This window comes from Heterodontus francisci, chromosome 13 (genome assembly GCF_036365525.1).
Source record: "Heterodontus francisci isolate sHetFra1 chromosome 13, sHetFra1.hap1, whole genome shotgun sequence".
NCBI lineage: Eukaryota > Metazoa > Chordata > Chondrichthyes > Heterodontiformes > Heterodontidae > Heterodontus > Heterodontus francisci.
The window spans coordinates 119,311,076-119,333,963 of record NC_090383.1 but is presented as its reverse complement, the minus strand read 5'-3'; the positions used below and the strand labels follow the sequence as shown (position 1 = coordinate 119,333,963).

General features: G+C 45.3%; 1 protein-coding gene across 3 annotated transcripts in view; it reads left to right on the top strand.

Moving 5' to 3' along the window:
• The window catches only part of phactr2 (phosphatase and actin regulator 2), a 193,177-nt gene that overhangs the window by 151,994 nt on the left and 18,295 nt on the right, over positions 1-22,888 (top strand). For all 3 annotated transcript variants that reach the window (XM_068045586.1, XM_068045584.1, XM_068045585.1), the window contains 3 exons: positions 3,563-4,004; positions 9,136-9,350; positions 13,743-13,899. In XM_068045586.1, the coding sequence (XP_067901687.1) occupies positions 3,563-4,004; positions 9,136-9,350; positions 13,743-13,899 (814 nt within the window). The remainder of the gene's footprint in view (positions 1-3,562; positions 4,005-9,135; positions 9,351-13,742; positions 13,900-22,888) is intronic.

The following is a 22,888-nucleotide window of genomic DNA, read 5'->3' as shown; positions in this document are numbered from 1 at the left end:
GCTAGATTCAATATCCACTCCCTCCAACATGTACAATCTACAGAATGCATTACGGGAACTCAGCAGGGTTATGTCGAAAGCACCTCTCTCCCCTGTGACCTCCATGACTTAGAAGGGCAAAAGCAGCAATGTCATAGGGACACAATCACCTCTGAATTTCCCTTAAAGCCACAGACCTTCCTGACTTGGAATGATATAACGCAGAAGGAGGCCATTTGGCCCATTGTGCTTGTGCTGGCCCTTTGAAAGAGCTTTCCACTTAGTCCCACTCCCATGCTCTTTCCCCATAGTACTGTAAATTTTTCTTTTTAAGTATGTCTTCACGTCCATTTGGAAAGTTAGAATTGAATTGGTTTCCACTGCTCTTTCAGGCAGTGCATTCTAGATCACAACAATATCACCATTCCTTTATAGTTGCTGCCTCAAAATCCTGGAATTCTCTATCTAACAGCACTATGGGAACATCTTCACCAGACATAATGCAGAGGTTCAAGAAGAAGGCTCACCACAACCTTCTCAAGGGCAACTAGGGATGGACAATAAATAAGCCATCCCAAGCAGAAATGTTTTTATCTCCTTAAACAATGTTCCTACGTTAATGAGAACGACTCCTAACTGCGTGTAAAATTTGAACTTGTTTTAAACACAGAAAAGGCATATTTTACTGCGATTGAATAATACTTTTAGTCAACTCGTATTGACTTCCACTTTTGATGCCATGATTAAAGAAGTTAAATTCAGCATAAAATAATTTTTGCTTCACACTGCTATGCTATGGGTTTGTTCGAGTTTGACCTGTTGTCCAACTTATTTGGTGTCACTTTATTTGTTGGTTCTATTTCTTCAGTGCTTTTGCTCAGTCATTTTGCTCCTTCTTTTGTTTTCTAACTCCGCTCCATAACCTCCTGCGAATTATCTCCTTTTGGAAGCCTGGGAAGATCTTATTCGAAACCAACGAGCCCCAAGGTGAACCCATCAGAGTGAAGACACTTCTGGGCCCAACAGCTCCCATTCTGCAGTTCCTCTAAATGTTTTTTGCTCCCGCTCTCACAGAAGGTTCCCAATAATTCTTTCCCCTCTGTTCCCATTTTCTATCCCTTCCTTCAAGGCCATATCAAAACTAACTCTGAGTTTGGACATACGGTTGGGTCTACATATTGTGAAGTCAGTTTCTCAGTGTTTGTAAACAGCTGTTCCCTTTAGATACAAAACATAAAGCACTTGCAGTCTGAACTATTGGAGTTGGTTAATGCACTGTCCTTTTGATCCAGTGAGCTTCTTTGGAATCCAGCCCAGAAAAACCAGAGGAAAGTCTTTTCTTTCAGATGACCGTGCTGTTTTGCCAGATATGTTTGAGTAATCTCAATCCTGATCCTAGTTTCCCATCAGTGTCCAGCAATAAAACTGAGTATAATTCAGGAGACTTGGTATTGAATTTCTGACATTGGTCTTAAGGATGGCAAGTAAGTGGAACAGATTACTGGCACGGGAAGTGGAAACTCAATGGGTTGCAAGAAGCAACTAGACAGGGTCTTGTCAATAATGGGATCCAGGGTTATGAGAAATGCATCAAGGCAATATTGTGAATAGGTGGGCTGGATGGGTCGAAGTCACCTCACCTCCTATTTGAAACTGTTACGATGTTACGCATTGATTGAGGGAAATGTAGAGAGAGCTTTACTCTGCACCCATCCATTCTACATTCTGGAAGTGCTTGGCTGCGAAACATAAGGCCTGATATTAACTCTGTGCAAGTGGATGGTTTTTGAATGAGTTAAAATCTCGCCCTCTAATAGTATAATATATAATAATTATTATTCTTTGCCTACCTCATGTTAAGAAAGAACTTGTACTTATAGAGAACCTTTCACAACATCAGGTACTCCCCACGTGCTTTATACATATTTTTTAAAGTATAGTCAGTCGTATTATGTAGAGCAGAGGTTCTCAAATCTTTTGATTCTGAGGGACCCCTCCATCTTATAAAAATCCCATGGACCCCTTTAACACAGTATTTTTTTCTGTATAAAAATTCATTATACACTTAATCATAAACTCACAGGGCTACAGGGATAAAGCCAGGGAATGGGACTGACTGGATTGCTCTACAGAGAGGAACATGGACTCAATGAGCCAAATGGCCTCCTTCTGTGCCATAATGACTCTCTGTATTTATTATTATTTTTGTTTTACTTATAGCTTGACTGCTATCCCCTCCTTGGGCAGGTATTCTCTCTTTTCTCCACACTCCAACTGACCAGAGAATCTCACATAATTATCTTGCCACTTTGTAAGTTCTTTGTTCCTTAAGCAAGCATTTTTCAAAAATTACCATACCATGTATAGATATGGTACTGGACACAATTCTGTTTCCCAACAGGCATTAACTCAATTGCAACTTTCCCATTAATGTAAATTCATTCATGAGATTACAAAATTATGGCATAAATATATCTGCATTAATGATTTAGTTTATCACAATTCAGTTGCACAGCAATTACAACAAGCCATGTCTTGACCAGTGTTTTCCCACTCCGGTGGCACACGCGTGCACTGACTCCAAAGACATATCAACACTTCTCCAAACTTTGGGCTTTTGAACAATAGCTATAACCATCCAGGGCAGGCCAAGCCCTTGCCAGCTGCTGCTTTACAAAAAACGTTAAACAAAAATTTTACAAACAAGGGCAAGGTTTGTTACCACCATCCACACACTGCACCCAAACACCAGCCAATGCTTCACCCACGGACCCAGCCTGATTTCTCTCTCTCTTGCTCCACAATTCAACCAAAACCTCTGTGTACACAAAGCTGCCCAGCTCTGATTTGCTCTCATTGGACAGAAACCCTTGATTGACAAGGCATCTCGGCTGCCACTGGTCCCGACTCCGATTCTGATTGGTCGATTTTCACATCAACGTTTACTATTTTTGGCAGACCCCTTGAAAACTTCTTGCAGACCCCGAGGGGCCCACAGACTCCCCAGTTGAGAACCTCAGAATTCTGGAAAGGCAGCAGCCAATTTGCACACAAGCTCCCATAAATAGCAATCAGATTAACAACGAAATAATCTGCTTTTAGTGACATTGGTTAAGTGATAAGCATTGCCCTGGAGACTGGGAACAGCTCCCTTGCACTTCTTCTAATTGCACCATGGGATCTTGTATACCCACCTGAGAATGCAGAAAGGCCTTGGTGTTAAAGTCCCATTTCAAACTCAACACGATGCTCTCTTAGTGCTTCACCTGTCAACCGAGAACTTTTGCCCAAATCTCTGGAGTGGGGTTTAAACCCACAGCCTTCTGACTCATAGGCAAGCGTGCTATCAAATGCTGGCACAGACACGATGGGCTGAATGGCCTCCTTCTGTGTCGTAATTTTTCTATGGTTCTATGGCTGATAGGCACCCAAGACAGCTGTACATCTGCACCATTCTCTATCTGATGTGACAGCGTTTTTCTGGGGCAGTGTACTTTCATGTGTTTACCGTAGCTGGTTAGTGAACTATTTTGTAGAATGTTTGATTTGATTGCTTGGTAACTGTTGTAAAATCTGATTGCAGATAAGTCCTGCCATTCAGTGCTGGTCTCCAATTCATTGCCACCATCACAATCCCCATCTCAGCCTCATTCAGCAATGAACACTAACCATCCCCAGGACCTGCCAGGCTTCTCAGGCACAGGGGACATGCTCAGGAAATCTGGAAAACATTCCGACTTTCCTTCTCAACCTCCTTCTCTGCAACCAAGTCAAAGTGACTCCTTTGGACCTCCGATTGTAACCCATCCACTGCCTCAGCTTGGAAACCATGATGTGAAGCCAAAGGCAGAGGTTGAAAAATCTGAGATGGTTGTTGACCAATCTGACCCAGACCAACAGCAGAACCTTGAGATGGAAGCACCCCTTGCTGATTCCAGCCAGCCTAATGTTGCTGATGGAGAAATGGAGGTGTCCCAGGAGCAGACAGAGACAGACCTGACAGTAACTGGAGAAACACAAAAGGGGTAAGTCTACAAAACCTTTTGTCAGGACTATTGGGTTTCCACAGCATATTGCTATATGTTATTTTTGGGGTGAGATGTTTAGATTTAGTGAAGGTTAGTGGCACTTGTTAGAAGCAGTTTCCAGTAGTTGAGAGGTCCAAAAGGAGAGGCCATAGATAACAAATCATGAAACTGAATTCGGCTTCACAATTTGTTCTGGTGGAACTCGACCTCATAACCTTTGGTCAAGTACATAATCACTTCACAATCTTCTGTTCTAAGGAAATCTGGCAGAAGAAAGAATTTATATAGCAGCTTTCAAAACTGCTTTGTAGCCAATGAAGTACCTTTTGAAGTGCCGTCACTGTTGTAATGCATTGCAACAGCCAATTTGCACACAGCAAACTCCCACAAACAGCAATGAGAAAGAATTACCAGATCATCTGTTTTAATGATTTCAGTTAAGGAATAAATATTGTCCCAGGATAAGAAGGAGAATTCCCCTGCTCTTCCTTCAAATAGTGGCCGTGGGATCTTTTGCATCCACCTGAGAGGGTAGGTGGGTCCTCGGTTTAATGTCTCAACGGAAAGATAGCACCTCCGACACTGCAACACTCCCTCAGGGCTACACCGGAAAGTTAGTTAGTATTACATGCTCAAGTCCCTGCATTTGAACACAGAACCTTCTGACTCAGAGGTGCGAATGCTGTGCTGTTAGCCAAGTCAGTGAAATGAGAGCAGTGCATACAGAGAATTGTAAGTGTGGTTTGCTTGTTCCATCACACCGTCCTCTAGTCATCAAAGCAGGTCAAAGGCTGGGTATTTTGCTGATTCCCAAAGATTCTGCACAAGACACAAGTCAGGAGTGTGATGGAATACTCTCCACTTGCCTGGATGGGTGCAGCTCCAACAACACTCAGTAGCTCAGCACCATCCAGGACAAAGCAGCCCGCTTGATCAGCACCCCATCCACAACCTTTAACACTCAATCCCTCCACAACCGACGCACAGTAGCAGCAGTGTGCACTATATACAAGATGCACTGAAGCAAATCACCAAGGCTCCTTTGACAGCACCTTCCAAACCCATGACCTCCACATCCCGACAATAATTACCAACAGCCAATTCATCAGAATAACCATTCTCTAACACTCAAGGTTGGTTAATGAGGCTTAGAAATACTTTAGGATAAATCATTAATTTTTAAAATTTAAATATGCAAACTTTCCCTGATTCTCCACAGATGTTGAGATCCACATGAGGTGCAGTAAATATCTGAAAGAGTTTTGCAGTTTTGGGTCAAAGATGCTGATACATGTTGAAGAATTAATAAATTGGAAACAGCACCCCCTTCAGGACACTCTGATGGACATCAGCAACAAGGAAATCCAGATGAAATTTTGTTTCTTTGTAAATGTCTAAAGCAACTGCAATATTAGGTAGCACAGAGTTACCCTGTGTTTGACTGACAACGCAGGGTCCCATCCAGCTGTGTTTGACTGCCCACATTGCAGCCCATGCAGCTGTGTTTGACTATGAATGCAGGGTCCCATGCAGCTGTGTTTGACTGCCAATGCAGGGTCCCATGCAGCTGTGTTTGTCTGCCAACATTGCAGCCCATGCAGCTGTGTTTGACTGCCAATGCAGGGTCCCATGCAGCTGTGTTTGACTGCCAATGCAGGGTCCCATGCAGCTGTGTTTGCCTGCCAACATTGCAGCCCATGCAGCTGTGTTTGACTGTGAATGCAGGGTCCCATGCAGCTGTGTTTGCCTGCCAACATTGCAGCCCATGCAGCTGTGTTTGACTGTGAATGCAGGGTCCCATGCAGCTGTGTTTGACTGTGAATGCAGGGTCCCATGCAGCTGTGTTTGACTGTGAATGCAGGGTCCCATGCAGCTGTGTTTGACTGCCAATGCAGGGTCCCATGCAGCTGTGTTTGTCTGCCAACATTGCAGCCCATGCAGCTGTGTTTGTCTGCCAACACAGGGTGTTCAACTGATTAAATCCTTCACCATTAAAGCTTACCCTAAAGTTAAAGGGTGCCGGTCCTTGGCTAAAGGTGCACTAAAGTCTTATGGTGAAAATACTATCATGACAAATACAAAATGAGGTGACAAAGATGCATTGTCAAAAACTCGCATTGATATAGAGCCTACGGACGCTGCAAAAGATCCTGAGGGAAGGGGATTGGGTAGTCACACCGGAATGGGATAACGGGTCAGGCAGGGGGCCAAAACTTTTCCCAAAGGGTGAGTTTTGAGCAGAAATCAAAGGAGAGGTTTTCCAAAGAAAATTCCCAGGTGCCAAGACACAGTGGGTTGAAAGAAGGAGAGGAGAAGGAAGTTGTGGGGGGGGGGTGGGGGTGGGGGTGGGGGTAAGGAGCTAGAGGAGGCTTTAAGGAAAGGAGGAGGAAGCAAGGCCATGGAGCACTGCAGGTTTCGAAATGAGGGCGCTGGGGGTGCCGAAAACCTTATTAAAGTATCTTGTAATAGTGGGTGGTTATTCCCCCGTTTCCTGTCACCAGGCATTTCTCTGTGGGGAGATAACTGATTGTACAGGGAGCATGTGGATCTTGAAACTCAGTGGTAGGGCAGGGTGTTTCTGTTCTGTGACCTTGTGAGTGGTGGCCCTGATCGGGACAGCAAGAATATAACTGAGAGTGTTAATTAAAAACACAAGGTCAAGTCACAGATTTTATTTTTTTTTTCAATTGGAATTCAGGTCTGTAATTTTCAAGAACTGATAGCTGTGGATAAGGACCTGGAATGTGCTTTTTAAATACCATCAACACGAATCTACTCCCTGTTCTGTTTTTCGAAATGATTTGTCAGAAATGCCCAGGGTCATTGTGAGTCTCAGCCCTCAGACCTTTATCATCGTGGCCAGGCACGTCCCAACTTTTTTTTACGCTACACATTTGGCCTTCACACTGGTCGAGATTCTTTTCTCTTTTGCCATCTTATAAGAAGTAAGCTCTAACCAATCACACCTTAACCCTAAATTGCAATGAGGGGAGAAATTGGATTAAAAACTGGAAAAGAAAAAAATTGGAGGGCTATGGGGAAAGAGCAGGGGCGAATGGGACTGATTAGCCTGTGCTGAGCCAGCACAGGCACAATGGGCCGAATGGCCTCTTTCAGTGCTCTAGGATTCTATAATTCTGTGACACTGTCGCTGGTGCCTCTGCTCGAGAAATCCAGGCAGCCGTTCTGTGCAGAATCTGCTGTTCTGTGACATCACAAGGTGAAATTCCACAGTCCACTTTTCCCACTCATGAAGCTGTTCGCTGAATTCCAGCGACACAGGCTGCAAAATATTCCCTGTCATGTCAGGAACATCCAGACATATTCGTATCCCACAAACCTCCTCAATCACACCTGCCCCCAAAATTTGATATAACTGAGATTCATAGATTTTTGGTGGGAAAGGGTTATTAAGTGTTACAGAACCAAGACAGGCAGATGAAGTTTCGATACAGATCAGTCAATACCTAATTGAATGGCAGAATAGGCTGGAGGGGCTGAACAGCCTTCTCCTGGAGGTTTCTAAGTTCCTTTTCAGGATGAAGTAATGCAATGAACATTTACTTATAATGACACATATCAGCATGCAAATGCTTTTATCATTAGAAGCTTGTTTCAAAAGGTTTCTCCTCACATTCGCCTTCCTTCAGTCCTCCTGATCAGTTGGGTTGCATTGTCTGAGTGTGCATTCTAGATGGTGGGCAATGGAAGCAGGAAGCTGTGAGCAACCAGTCTCTCTATCCTGTGCTAACAGGTACCTCATTGCCACAAAGGTCTAGAAATTCCTTTAGGGCACGTTTTAATGTGGGAAATTGAGAAGGTGCAGAGTGGTACCAGAGATGAGGGAATTCAGTTACGTGGAGAGGCTGGAAAGGCTGGGATTGCTCTCCTTACAGCAGAGAAGGTTAAGGGGAGATTTAATACAGTTCAAAATTATGAAGAGTTTTGCTAGAGTAGATAGGGAGAAACTGTTTCCACTGGCAGGAGGGTCGGTAACCAGAGGACACAGAATTAAGATCATTGACAAAAGAACAGCAGGGGAGAATAAGTTTCTTACTCTCAATTATTGTGATCTGGAATGTGCTGCTGGAAAGGATGATAGAAGCAAATTCGAAAGTAACTTTCAAAAGGGAGATGGATAAATACTTGCAGAGGTTAAAATTTACAGGGCTATGGGGAAAGATCAGGGGATTGGCTCTTATTGGCTAGCTCAAAGAGCCAGCAGAAGCATGATGGGCCACATGGCCTCCTTGTGCGGTGTATGAGTCCAAATGGCCACAGGGAATGATCTCCCCATCCAAGGGCCACAAGAAATTGGTCCATGAGTCTCATCTAAACTTCAGTGTGAGCAGTCAGTGCCTGTCTAGCCTCCACACCCAGCTCACCCAAGGGAAGTATTTGATTCTAGGATGGCGTGGGGGAGGGTGGGGGTGATGGGGGTTGGGTGATGGCGGGGAATGCTGACAGCAACCAGAAGTGGCCGTAAAACATACCGTGGGGCCAGGAGGCGGCGCAGGGCTCAGGTTTCACAGAAGGCAGTCCAATTTCTGACGAAGGTCCTTAAACAGGCATCAGACCTGTCTTCAGAAAGGGTTCTTCTGTCTGTGTTAGACACCTGCCTGAAAAACAGTTTGGCCAAATTTTGAATTTGATGTATTTTTAGGCCTGCTTGGTGTAGGTTTACCAATTCCAATTGGGCATATTCCTGGAGGTTCCATTACATGAGCTCCTCTCACCTCCCAACTGCCCAGTAAAACAGCCTTTTCCCCTAACTCCAATACTTTTATAACTAATAGGTTGAAGCGGTCAAAGAAATTTAGGATAACAATCATAATTTTTTCGGAATGCCCCATGATTTTTTTTCTCCCAGGTGTTGTTTGCAACAGTTTCCTGAAAGTTAAACTTTAACTCCTGGAGACTCCAGAGAGATCCTGGTGGTTTGACAACACTAATGTGCAGGCATTTGGCTAAAACAACAGATTATTGTCTTGAATTTGGTAAGAATTGCTGCTGTTTTTCTGTTTGTAGTTGCTGTTGGCCACCCATGAACACAACGTCAAGGACATGAATTAGTGTGTTTTCTAATGCCTCCATGGTAACCACATCTCTCATCCTTTATTTTGAGCAGTAGTTCCGATGAAGTTGACAGTTGTGAAAAGTCGGAGACGACAGTGAGCCTGCATTCCAAGAAGAGCCATGTGCAGTTGGATAATTCCACACCAGTCATCGTCATTCCTAGTGCAGCTTACCCAGATTCTCTGGGGAGTGACTCCGATTCTGACAGCTCACTACAAGACAAGAATGAAGATGATGAAGATGATGAAGACGAGGAATGTTTAAACAGTAAGAACTCTGATGGTCATGCTATTGCTAACACCTCGTGAAGTGGGAGAAGGGCCTTCAGCCCCTGAGTCTGTTCTGTCACTCAATTCAATCATGGCTGATATGTACCTCAACTCAATTTGCCTGCCTCGGTTTCGTATCTCTCAATACCCTTACCCAATAAAAATCCATCAACACAAAAGCAAAATACTGTGGATGCTGAAAATCTGAAATAAGGACAGAAAATGCTGGAAATACTCTGGCAGTATCTGTGGAGAGAGAAACAGAGTTAACGTTTCAGGTCAATGACCTTTCATCGGAATTGGGAAAAGTTAGAAATGTAATCGGTTTTAAGTAGGGGAGAGTACGAAAAGAACAAAAAGGAAGGTCTGTGATAGGGCGGAAGACGGGAGACATCAAATGGCAAAAGAGTTGGTGGGCACGTCATATGTTTCTTTACTTGTCCCATTATCACTCCCTTTGGCTCTACCCCACCAACTCTTTTGTCATTTACTGTCTCCCTTCTTCTGCCTTATCACAAAAATCTATCAATCTCCATTTTGAAATTTCCTGTTGATCCTCAGCCTCAACAGCGTTTTTTGGGGAGGAGAGAATTCCAGATTTCCACTGTCCTTTGTATGAAGAACATCACCCCTGAATAGCCTGGCTCTTAATTTTAAGGTTCAGCCCCACTGGTCTGCACTTCCCACACCTCACTACCCTGTCAAATGCTTTAATCATTTTGAACACCTCAATCAGATCACCCTTAATCTTCTATACACAAGGGAATACAAGCTGAGACTATGCAAACTGTCCTTGTATTTTATCTCCTTTAACACTGGTATCATTCTACACTGAACCCCCCTGTAAGGCCAGTATGTCCTTCCTGAGGTGAGGTGCCCAGAACTGAAGGCAGTTACTCCCGATGGAATCTCTCCAGAGCTTCATGTAACTGTAGCATAACTTCCACCTTCCCAATATGTCTTAGTGATTTCTGTACCTGGACTCCCTAAAACTGGAAGAGAATTTTAAACTAGTTGCCAAATTTCAAATGATTCTTTGTTTAGCTTAGTTTAAGGAGGTTATATTCACTGCTCGGTATTCAGCTCTTTCTATATCTCTCACTGTCGCTCTGTATCAATGGACCAGCTTGAAAGGCATTTTTATAAGATTTCCATTGTGGAGAAAATATCTGTTCTCTGCTCAGCATCCCTGCCACCCCCTACTGTACCCCACTGTGCCCCACCACACCCTACTGTATTCCACTGTACCCCATCACACCCTACTGTATCCCACTGTATCCCATCACACCCTACTGTACCCCACTGTACCCCATCACACCCTACTGTACCCCACTGTATCCCATCACACCCTACTGAACCCTACTGTACCCCATCACACCCCACTGTACCCCACTGTACCCCATCACACCCCACTGTACCTCACTATACCCGATCACACCCTACTGTTTAATTTAGTTTAGTTTAGAGATACAGCACTGAAACAGGCCCTTCGGCCCACCGAGTCTGTGCCGACCATCAACCACCCATTTATACCAATCCTACCCTAATTCCATATTCCTACCACATCCCCACCTATCCCTATATTTCCCTACCACCTACCTATACTAGGGGCAATTGCTACTGGCCAATTTACCTATCAACCTGCAAGTCTTTGGCATGTGGGAGGAAACCGGAGCACCCAGAGGAAACCCACGCAGACACAGGGAGAACTTGCAAACTCCACATAGGCAGTACCCAGAATTGAACCCGGGTCACTGGAGCTGTGAGGCTGCAGTGCTAACCACTGCGCCACTGTACCCCACTAAAACCTGTCACACCCCACTGCACCCCACTACACCCGGTCACACCCCACTGTACCCCATCACACCCTACTGTATCCCATTACACTCCATCACACCCCACTGCAACTCACTACAACCCCTTTACCCCACTACACCATGTCACACCCCGTCATCCCACTACACCCTGCTACATACCCCACCACACCTTGCCAAACCCCATCATATCCTGTCATGCCCTGTCACACCCCATTGCACCCCACTACACTGTCACCCCCCCCATCACACCCCATCATATCCTGTCATGCCCTGTCACACCCCATTGCACCCCACTACACTGTCACCCCCCCATCACACCCCATCATATCCTGTCACGCCCCACTGCACCCCACCACACCCCACTACACCCCGTCACCCCACTGCACCCTACTGCATCCTGCCACCCCCCTGTACCCCACCAGCAGTTAGCTATCAACAGGAGATCCCAGAGGGTCCAGTAGTCCAGTGGGTCTGGCACTGGGGCAGTAGCGCAGAGAATTTGCCAGTTCAGATCCTAACAGTTGCAAGTTGTGAAACAGAATTCAGTAAATCGGATAATCTGTGACTCTACAACAGAAATGCAATGGCCATGAAAGCTGTCGGTCATAAAAACCCAACTGGGGTTCTTCAGGGAAGGGAGCCTCCCGATCCTACATGTGACTCCAGTCTCACTCTAGGTGGTTGGCTCTTAATAGCCTTAGGGCAAATAAGGATCTGCAATGAATGCTGCCACCTATGTTACAAAAAACAAATGAAAAATATTCTAACACCCTGGCACAGTATTTCCTACTCCATCCTCATTGCTCATGAGAAAGGGGTCGGGCTTGGATATGTTGGTGGGCATTGAGCAGTCAGATTGGTAAAATGCCTCCATGGCTCTTTTTCCATTCTCGGGATGTGGGTGTTACTGGCAAGGTGGGCATTTATTGCCGATCCCTTCTTGCCTGACTGAGGGCAGTTGAGGGTCAAACATAAGAACATAAGAAATAGGAGCAGGAGTAGGCCATTCAGCCCCTCAAGCCTGCCCCACCATATAATAAGATCATGGTTGATCTGTCCCAGGCCTCAACTCCTCTTTCGGGCCTGCTCTGCCTAACCCTCGACTCCCCGAGATTTCAAAAATCTATCTACCTCCTCCTTAAATACATTTAGTGATCTAGCCTCCACAACTCTCTGAGGGTAGAGAATTCCAGAGATTCACCACCCTCTGAGAAAAGAAATTCCTTCGTATCTCCGTTTTAAATGTGTGCCCCCTTATTCTGTAACTATGTCCCCTAGTTCAAGATTTCCCCCACCAGTGGAAACATATTCCCAACATCTACCCTGTCAAGCCCCCTTAGAATCTTTTATGTTTCAGTAAGATCACCTCTCATTCTTCTAAACTCCAATGAATAAAGGCCTAACCTGTTCAGCCGTTCTTGATAAGACAGCCCCTTCATCCCAGGAATTAGCCGAGTGAACCTTTTCTGAACTGCCTCCAATGCTAGTATATCCTTCCTTAAATACGGGGACCAAAACTGTACACAGTACTCCAGGTGTGGCCTCACCAACACCCTGTACAGTTGTAATAAGACTTCCCTATTTTTAAATTCTAACCCCCAGCAATAAAGGCCAAAATTCCATTCGCCTTCCTAATTACTTGCTGCACCTGCATGCTAACTTATTGTGTTTCATGTACAAGAACACCCAGATCCCTCTGTACTGCAGTATTTTGTAGTCTTTCACCATCTAAATAATAATCTGCCTTTTTATTCTTCCTACCAAAGTGGAAGACCTCACACTTTCCCACATTGAACACCATCTGCCAAGTTTTTGCCCACTCACTTAACCTATCTATATCTCTTTGCAGATTCTTTGTGTCCTCATCACTACATGCCTTCCCACCTATTTTTGTATTGTCAGCAAATTTAGATACACCACACTCTGTCCCTTCCTCTAAGTCATTAATATAGATAGTAAATAGTTGAGGCCCTAGGACCGATTCTTGTGGCACCCCACTAGTTACGGCTTTCCAACCTGAAAAAGACCCATTGATCCTGACTCTCTGCCTTCTGTGTGTTAGCTCAATCCATGCCAACACATTACCCCCAATACCCTGAGCTCTTATTTTGTACAATAACCTTTTATGTGGCACCTTATCGAAAGCCTTCTGAAAATCCAAATACACGACATTTACCGGATCCCTTTACCGGATCTGCTTGTTATATCCTCAAAGAACTCTAACAAATTTGTCAAACATGATTTTCCTTTCATAAAACCATGTTGACTCTGTTTGATTACAGTATATTTTTTTTTATGTCCTGCTATTTCTTCCTTAATAATGGATTTCTTCCTTAATAACACGTGAGACTGAGGTCACATAGGCTCAGACTGGGTAAGGACAGCAGCTTTCCTTTCCTGAAGGACATTGGTGAATTGGTTGGGTTTTTTTGTAATGACAATCCGAAGGCTTCGTGATTGTTCTTATTGATATCAGCTTTTGATTTCGACTGAATTTAAATTCAATCAAGTTCGGATCCCCCTCTCACAAGCCACGATGCCCTGTAACCTTGAGTTTGTGGCTTCCTCGCCAGGTGCTCTCGCTAATAAAATACGACGGAGAGACACGCTCGCCATTAAACTCCGCAACCGACCAACAAAACAGGAGCTGGAGGAGAAGAACATCCTGCCCCGCAAATCGGACGAGGAGCGGATGGAATTGCGGCAGCAAATTGGGACCAAACTCATCAGGTAGGTGAGCCGCCAAAAACTCTGCACCCGCAGTCTGTATTCTCAAAGGAATTATCACGATATTGTAGATGCGTTTAATGTTGTAAAAATCCAATTGTACAAGAGTACTGCATTCGTAACACAGAGATTGTCACTTCAAATCTGACCTTGGTAAGTTGTGAAATCCAATTCAATAAATTCACAACAATTTTGTAAAAACGCAGCTTATTCACTAGCGTCTTTCAGGGAATCAGTCACCCTGACCCAGTCTGGCCTCCCTCGCTCTTTTTGAACAGTGGCCTTGGGATTATTTCCATTCACCTGACAGGGCAGATGGGGCCTTGGTTTAACTTTCCGTCTGAGAAACAGCAGCTCCAACAATATCGCGCAACCGCACTGGGAGCATCAGCTGGGGTTAGCTCGAGTCTCTGGAGTGGGAACTTGAACCCTCCAACTTCTGACTCAGAACCGAGAGTGCCACCCAGAAACATGAAAGCTTTTGTGCCATAATGCTTTAACAAGGTGTTAACCTACTTAAAATGTCAAGTGATGACAGTGATTTCTAGCCTCCAAGGTGTAATAGTTTCACTGACATCTTGCGAACGTAAGGTTTGGTATTGTGTTAATATTCATGAAGGAGAAAGTGAATTGAAAAAGGCAGCAGCAAATCTGGCTTCACATGATTGACTGTGAGTGCTTCAATATCACTTGACATCCTTTTTCATACAGACTTCCTGTCACCCATCTACATAGTCTGTATCATCATACTCTCTTTGATTGAGATGACTCAGATTATCTGAATTGTGTTTCATCATTTTTTTAAATTAAAAATGAAAAAAGGCAAAATGGAACAGCGAGTCAGAGCCAGCACTTTTATCCTTACAGCCAATCCCTCGCTTTATTTATTCTGTAAACCCTGCAATCACAGTGATGCTAGCGAGTGGGTGAGAGTTTGTATGTATGTGTGTGGGCGTTTGATTACGTGTGTCTCAATGACTGACACTGTGTATGTGTATCTGCGAGGCGACTAAAGTGCAGTGGGTGACTGCATTGGTGAGTGAGTGTGTCTGAGGGAGGGTGAGCAGATAAGGGGAACAGCTGCGGGCAAAAAATAAATAAATCAGGGAACAGTGCCTCCCTGCCCTGTTCACACAGTGCCAACCCAGACTAGGCATGGGGGGGGTCATGGGGTTGTCAACCTGAACCAGACGAGGGGTCACGGGTGCCAGACACAGAGGCTTTGAAAATTGATCTTCCTCCTCTGCTTCTCCCTCTCTCCCCCTCCCTCTCCCTCACTCCCTCCATCGCTCTCTTTCCCTCACTCCCTTCCTCTCCCTCACACCCTCCATCGCTCTCTTTCCCTCACTCCCTCCCTCTCCCTCACTCTGTCCATTGCTCTCTTTCCCTCCCTCCCTCCCACTCCCTCACCCCCTCCTTCCCTCTCTCTCTCACTCCCTCCCTCCCTTCCTCCCTCTCTCACTCCTTCCATCTCCCTCTGTTCCTCCCTCTTTCTCTCCCTCACTCCCTCCCCCTCTCCCTCTCTCACTCCTTCCCTCTCCCTCCCTCCCTCTCTCCAGTCCTCCCTCTCTCTTTGTCTCTCTCTGCTGATGGGAATCCTGTCAGGAATCGCAGGTTGCGGAAATTGTCACTGTAATTGTCTCCCCCCCCCCCCCACTTTCTCCCCTCTTCCACACACAGTGTAATACATCATGTGACGAGCGGTGTGTTAGGGACCGGTTGTAATTTGCATTTGTTTCCACAGCACTACCCTCTTTACAACAAGGGTTGTGGGGAGTAATTTTAAGCCAACGCGCCCACTGGGAAACTGATGGGATTGAATCCGTTGACTTCAGCAATATAAAACAGACAATCACTCTGATCTCCTCGGTTTGCTGCTGAGAGGGTTAACTAAAAATTACCCTCCACACTCTGCTGTGTAAACACTTCAGCCTCTAACATAATGAAATAGCTTCTGTAGAAAACACCTTAATTCAGCACAGTTCTGGGCCTCTCCTGCTCTGCCTGGCTAATTTCACTGAGCTGTCCTCTCCTTATCCTTGTCTACTGATAATTTTGAGATGATCCCCTATCCTCTCCCCTCTCCTCCTCTCACCTCCTCTCCCCTCCCATATCATCTCCCCTCTCACCTCCTCTCTCCTCCCCGCTCTGCCCTCCTTTCTTCTCCCCTTTCTTCTCTCCTGTCCCCTCTTCTGTCCCCTCTCACTGCTCCCCTACTCTCTCTTCCCCCAGCCCCTCCCCCACCCCTCCCTCTCCTATGCCCCTCTCCTTTCCCCCACCTCCCCTCCCCAAACTATTTCCTGGCTTGAAAGCGTGAACTCTTTCCTGGGGTGCAGTCACATGAGTGAGTCCAGTGTGTGGCAATCGGCTATTCAACTCTAGAGGAATCACACCCAATCCAACCCTGCCCTCGCTTGATGCACTTTGAGCAGGTGTTGTTGGGTAGCAGGGATGCACCTCAATGTGTTATTTCCAAGCCTTCGTAACCCAGAAACATTGAGGACAATTGCAGTGATCCTACAAACAGCACAGCTGAGGTCACAACGATCTCTCACTTATTCATTCATGACTCCGCTCTGGGAAATTTATGGCACCTTCTCTCCAGAAACATAAAGAAGTGCTTGCATTTATATATGATCTCAGGATGTCCAATGAACTTTTGAAGTTTAGTCACTGTTGTAATGTAGGAAATGCTGCAGCCAATTTGTACACAGCAAGATCCCACAAAAAGCAATATGATAATGACCAGATAATCTGTGTTTCTTAGTGATGTTGGTTGAGGGATAAATATTGGCCAGGATACTGGGGAGAACTCCTTTACTCTTCTTCAAAATCATGCCATGGCATCTTTTACATCCACCTGAGAGAGCAAATGTGGCCTACCATGGGGCACATTGGCATCTGAAAGTGTTACCAGGGACTTCCAAAGCAGAAAGCTTCATCCCAGTGGACCACCACCAATTTTCTGCCACTTGGAGTTTCGAAAAGTGCTGAGGTTTGTTTTATGAGTTCTTGGACTGTGGATGAATCTGGCAAGATCCTATTGGTTCATCATCCATTGTTACCCTGCCAGGAGTTTACATAAAACTACATAGAATTTACAGCACAGAGACAGACCATTCAGTGTAACTGGTCTAAGCTGAAGTTTATGCCCCATTCGAGCCTCCTTCTCAGACTCTTCATCTCACCCTATCAGCGTATCTTTCTATTCCTTTCACCATCATGTGTTTATCCAGATTCTCCTTAAATGTATCGATACTATTCAACTCAACCACTCCCTGTGGGAGTGAGTTCCACATTCTCACCACTCTCCGGGTAAAAAAGTTTCTCTTGAATTCCCAATTGGATTTATTAGTGACTATCTTACATTTATTGCCCCTAGTTCTGCTCTCCTGCCACAAGTAGAAACATCTTCTCTGTGCCTACCCTTTCAAACTCCTTCATAAAACCCTCTATCAGATCACCCCTCAGCCTTCTCTTTTCTAGAGAGGGAAGCCCCAGTCTGTTCAGACTTTCCTGATGGTGATAAACTCTCAGTTCTGATAACGTCCTGGTAAATTGTTTTTGCACCTTCTCCAGTGCCCCTTTTCTTTAATGTAATATGGGGCAGGTTGTTCAACCTTGCCCGTCTAAGAGCGAAGTCCAAAGTACGGAAAGTCCTCATCAGAGAACTCCTCTTTGCTGACGATGCTGCTTTAACATCTCACACTGAAGAGTGCCTGCAGAGTCTCATCGACAGGTTTGCGGCTGCCTGCAATGAATTTGGCCTAACCATCAGCCTCAAGAAAACGAACATCATGGGGCAGGACGTCAGAAATGCTCCATCCATCAATATTGGCGACCACGCTCTGGAAGTGGTTCAAGAGTTCACCTACCTAGGCTCAACTATCACCAGTAACCTGTCTCTAGATGCAGAAATCAACAAGCGCATGGGTAAGGCTTTCACTGCTATGTCCAGACTGGCCAAGAGAGTGTGGGAAAATGGCGCACTGACACAGAACACAAAAGTCCGAGTGTATCAGGCCTGTGTCCTCAGTACCTTGCTCTATGGCAGCGAGGCCTGGACAACGTATGCCAGCCAAGAGCGACGTCTCAATTCATTCCATCTTCGCTGCCTTCGGAGAATACTTGGCATCAGGTGGCAGGACTATATCTCCAACACAGAAGTCCTTGAAGCGGCCAACACCCCCAGCTTATACACACTACTGAGTCAGCGGCGCTTGAGATGGCTTGGCCATGTGAGCCGCATGGAAGATGGCAGGATCCCCAAAGACACATTGTACAGCGAGCTCGCCACTGGTATCAGACCCACCGGCCGTCCATGTCGCCGCTATAAAGACGTCTGCAAACGCGACATGAAATCGTGTGACATTGATCACAAGTCGTGGGAGTCAGTTGCCAGCATTCGCCAGAGCTGACGGGCAGCCATAAAGACAGGGCTAAATTGTGGCGAGTCGAAGAGACTTAGTAGTTGGCAGGAAAAAAGACAGAGGCGCAAGGGGAGAGCCAACTGTGCAACAGCCCCGACAAACAAATTTCTCTGCAGCACCTGTGGAAGAGCCTGTCACTCCAGAATTGGCCTTTATAGCCACTCCAGGCGCTGCTTCACAAACCACTGACCACCTCCAGGCACTTACCCATTGTCTCTCGAGATAAGGAGGCCCAAAAGAATATGGAGACCAGAGCTGTTCATGGTACTTTAAGTGTGATCTAACCAAAGTTTATGGTAACCTCTCTGCTTTCAGTTCAATTTCTGGTGTTTGCTTAAAACAAATGAGCAGCCATGACCATATACTGTGGGCTAGGACAGGAGTCCAGTCACAGTAAGGGTAGCATGCTCCTGTTGCTGAAAACTGTTAGTGAATCAGTTCTGTTTAGAATGATATTCCGGCTTTTGTTTCATCAGGTTCCAGCCTATTGCATTATTGAATTCAATTGCACAATTTGCCATTGCGGCATTTTGAATTCACAACTTCTGTGTTATTAGACCAGGGTCATAACCACTACACAATACCTGGATATAAAAAACCTTCACTTCAATTAAGTACAGGTGACCCTGAGCTCTTTTTAAGCTCAGCATGTGACTTCTGTTAGAGACTTTATTTGTGCCTTTCTTATCTGTCACTTGGAAGCATGAGAAATCCATTATTTGGGAAGCATGGAATATCTAATTGAACAGGAGGTCCCTGATCTCTTTAACATAGGAAGATAGCTTGTCAGAAACCACTGGAGAAATGGCAGAGGTTTCTCTGACGCTAAGGAAATTAGAAAGACATGAGATGATGACAAGATGTGAGTTTGCGCCCCTGAGATCCTCCCAGGTGCCAAATCTCACTGTGGTACTCCAACAGGAGGCTGGGCATCTCCCTGTGAGGAAGAAAAAATCTTATATGGCTGTGGCAAGAGAAGGGGAGTGAGACTAAGTGGATCACTCTTTCTAAGAGACAGTATATTACCCCTCTGTAGCTGTCAGTGGCATATTTCCGAGGGTGTAGGAGGTGGCGGGAGGTTTTCTGCCCACTATTTGTGATGGTGAAACCTGAGAGATGATATCTAGGAAGAGAATTAGGGAAAGGTTGGGTCTGTATTCTCTAGAGTTTAGAAGAATGAGTGTTGATCTCATTGAAGCATACAAAATTCTTACAGGGCTCGACAGGGTTGATGCAGGATGGATGTTTCCCTAGCTGGGTAGGTCTAGAACCAGGAAACACAATCTCAGAATAAGAGGTAGGCCATTTAAGACTGACAGGAGGAGGAATTTCTTCACTCAGAGGATGGTGAATCTTTGGAATTCTCCAACCCACAGGGCTGTGGAAGCTCAGTTATTGAGCATGTTCAAGACAAAAATCAAAAGATTTCTAGATATTAGATATCAAGGGATATGGGGCCAAAGTGGAAAAATGGCTTTGTGGTGGAAGATCGGCCATGATCAAGTTGAATGGTGGAGCAGGCTCGAGGGGCCGAATGGCCTACTGCTGCTCTTATTTCCTATGTTTATATCATCACACTTTGGCTTCCCGTCTCACTTCACTCGATATTCTCTGTGCTCACTTAACTGCTGCCTGCAGAAATATCTATAATCAATTCTCTGTTCTAGATAAGTGTGTAACAATGAGGTCATAGTCATTAGCCCTTCAACTCGCATGTCTTCATCTTCCAGTAACATAGTGACCTTTTCGGCTTTAACTGAATCATTCCTGCAGAAGATGTTGAGAGGCTGTGTAAATGCACAGCAATGATTCACTGATACTCACTTTAGAAACCGTTCGTAACTACCTTCCATTTCAGTAGAGTACAAAATCTACTTTTTCTAGGGAGGTAAAGGGAAGGGATAAATGAACCAGAAGTTTACTTTGGGGTGGGTCTTTTTATTCGTTCACAGGATGTGGGGGTCGCTGTCAAGGTCAGCATCTCCAGTTTTAATCATTCCATTATTGGTGACCATTCCTTCAGCTCCCAAGGCCCTAAGCTCTCGAATTCCCTCCCTCTGCTCTTTTAAGACACTCCTAAAAATCTCATTCTTTAACCAATCTTTTGGTCACCTGTCCTAATATCCCCTTATGTGGCTCAGTGCCAAATTTGGTTTGATAATGCTTTTGTGAATCAAGAGACGTTTTATTACGTTAAAGGTGCTATATAAATGCAGATTGTTGTACATTAAATATCAGAAATACTCTGCGGCTTCTCATTAAAGATGAGAATGACAGCTTTCTCCCATCTCCATTTCTCTGACCTCCTGAGTGAATAGAACAGGTTAGCAGAGACTGACCTTCCCACAGTCGCCTGCAGACCACCACCACCCTGCCCTGCCCCCGCCCCCCCCATGCTCAACTATCACCCATGCGGTTGGAGTGAAAGGAGGCAGATGGGGCAGCTTCTTTCCTCTTCTCCCTCAACATGATATATTTTTATTAATGTGACCATCACCACAAGGCCAGCATTTACTGCCCATCCCTAATTGCCCTTGAGAAGGTGGTGGTAGATGCCTTCTTGAACCATGGAGTCAGAGAGTTATACAGCACAGAAACAGACCCTTCGGCCCATTGCGTCCGTGCCAGCCATCAAGCACCTAACTATTCTAATCCCATTTTCAGACACTTGGCCCATAGCCTTGTATGCTATGGCGTTTCAAGTGAATTAGAATTAGAACATTACAGCGCAGTACAGGCCCTTCGGCCCTCGATGTTGCGCCGACCTGTGAAACCATCTGACCTACACTATTCCATTTTCATCCATATGTCTATCCAATGACCACTTAAATGCCCTTAAAGTTGGCGAGTCTACTACTGTTGCAGGCAGGGCGTTCCACGCCCCTATTACTCTCTGAGTAAAGAAACTACCTCTAACATCTGTCCTATATCTATCACCCCTCAACTTAAAGCTATGTCCCCTCGTGTTTGCCATCACCATCCGAGGAAAAAGACTCTCACTATCCACCCTAACTAACCCTCTGATTATCTTATATGGCTCTATTAAGTCACCTCTCCTCCTCCTTCTCTCCAATGAAAACAACCTCAAGTCCCTCAGCCTTTCCTCGTAAGACCTTCCCTCCATACCAGGCAACATCCTAGTAAATCTCCTCTGCACCCTTTCCAAAGCTTCCACATCCTTCCTATAATGCGGTGACCAGAACTGCACGCAATACTCCAGGTGCGGTCTCACCATCTAAATGCTCATCTAAATAATTCTTAAATGTTGTGAGGGTTCCTGCCTTTACCACCCCTTCAGGCAGTGTGTTCCAGATTCCAACCACCCACTGGGTGAAAGCATTTTTCCTCAAATCCCCTTTTAGTCTCCTACCTTAAATGTATGCCCCCTGGTTATTGACACCTCTGCTAAGGGAAAAAGTTTCTTCCAATCTACCCTATCTATGCCCCTCATAATTTTGTATACCTCAATCAGGTCCCCTCTCAGCCTTCTGTGCTCTAAGGAAAACAACCCTAGCCTATCCAGTCTCTCTTCAGGCCTTGGGGTGTAGGTATACCCACAGTGCTGTTAGGAAGGGAGTTCCAGGACTTTGACTCAGCGACAGTGAAGGAACGGTGATATAGTTCCAAGTCAGGATGGTGTATGGTTTGGATGGGAACCTGCAGGTGATGGTGTTTCATTGCATTTGCTGCCCTTGTCCTTCTAGTTGGTAGAGGTCGCGGGTTTGGAAGGTGCTGTCTAAAGAGCCTTGGTGCATTGCTGCAGTGCATCTTGTAGATGGTACACACTGCTGCCACTGTGCGTCGGCGGTGGAGGGAGTGAATGTTGAAGTTGGGGGGGCGGGAGGGAGTCTCCATCCTGATCTACATTTTGCTCTCAAGCAGAACTCACCCCACCAATCCCAACCCTCCTGATTCACTCAAAGTACTTCAGATTAGAGAGAACGATCCACCATTACGTTACTAATCAGCCTGAATGAATCGTTTCACATTTCTTTTCCCCATGACTGGTCACACATCCAAATATGCCTAATTTCCATTTCAGTGAAGAGGGAAGGGACAGGTTGATGTCACCAGAACATTCCCCTTTCATGTGGTAAATTTGGAGTCAAATCCAGCAAGACAAAAAAGGGATGGAAGTCTCTCCTCTCTACGGGCTGAATTTGGGGCAGTGTCAGTTCAGGTGGCATGAATTGACAGCACAAATCTGTCCAAGATTTAGCTCTAAATTCACAACTTCACTCAGAAAGGCCACAAGACTGGTTCTGATACAACACAAAATGTAACAGCACTGCACTTGACGTAGATTCTCCACAGATGAAATGGATTTTGATGTATTACCATTGTGCTGAGGGAGATGAATGGTACTGGAGAGCTTTCTGTCCATGACCACGGGGACAGTTCTAATGTTTGGCAATAATGTAATAGGGTAATGACCCTGTTAAGGAAAATCAGGAGAGGTGTATGATGGGCAGTCAATTCAATATTGCTTGAATTAAACTATTGTCAGAAGCTACAATGGCCCCAACAGGGCTACAGTGATTTTGACTGACTGAACAGCTCCG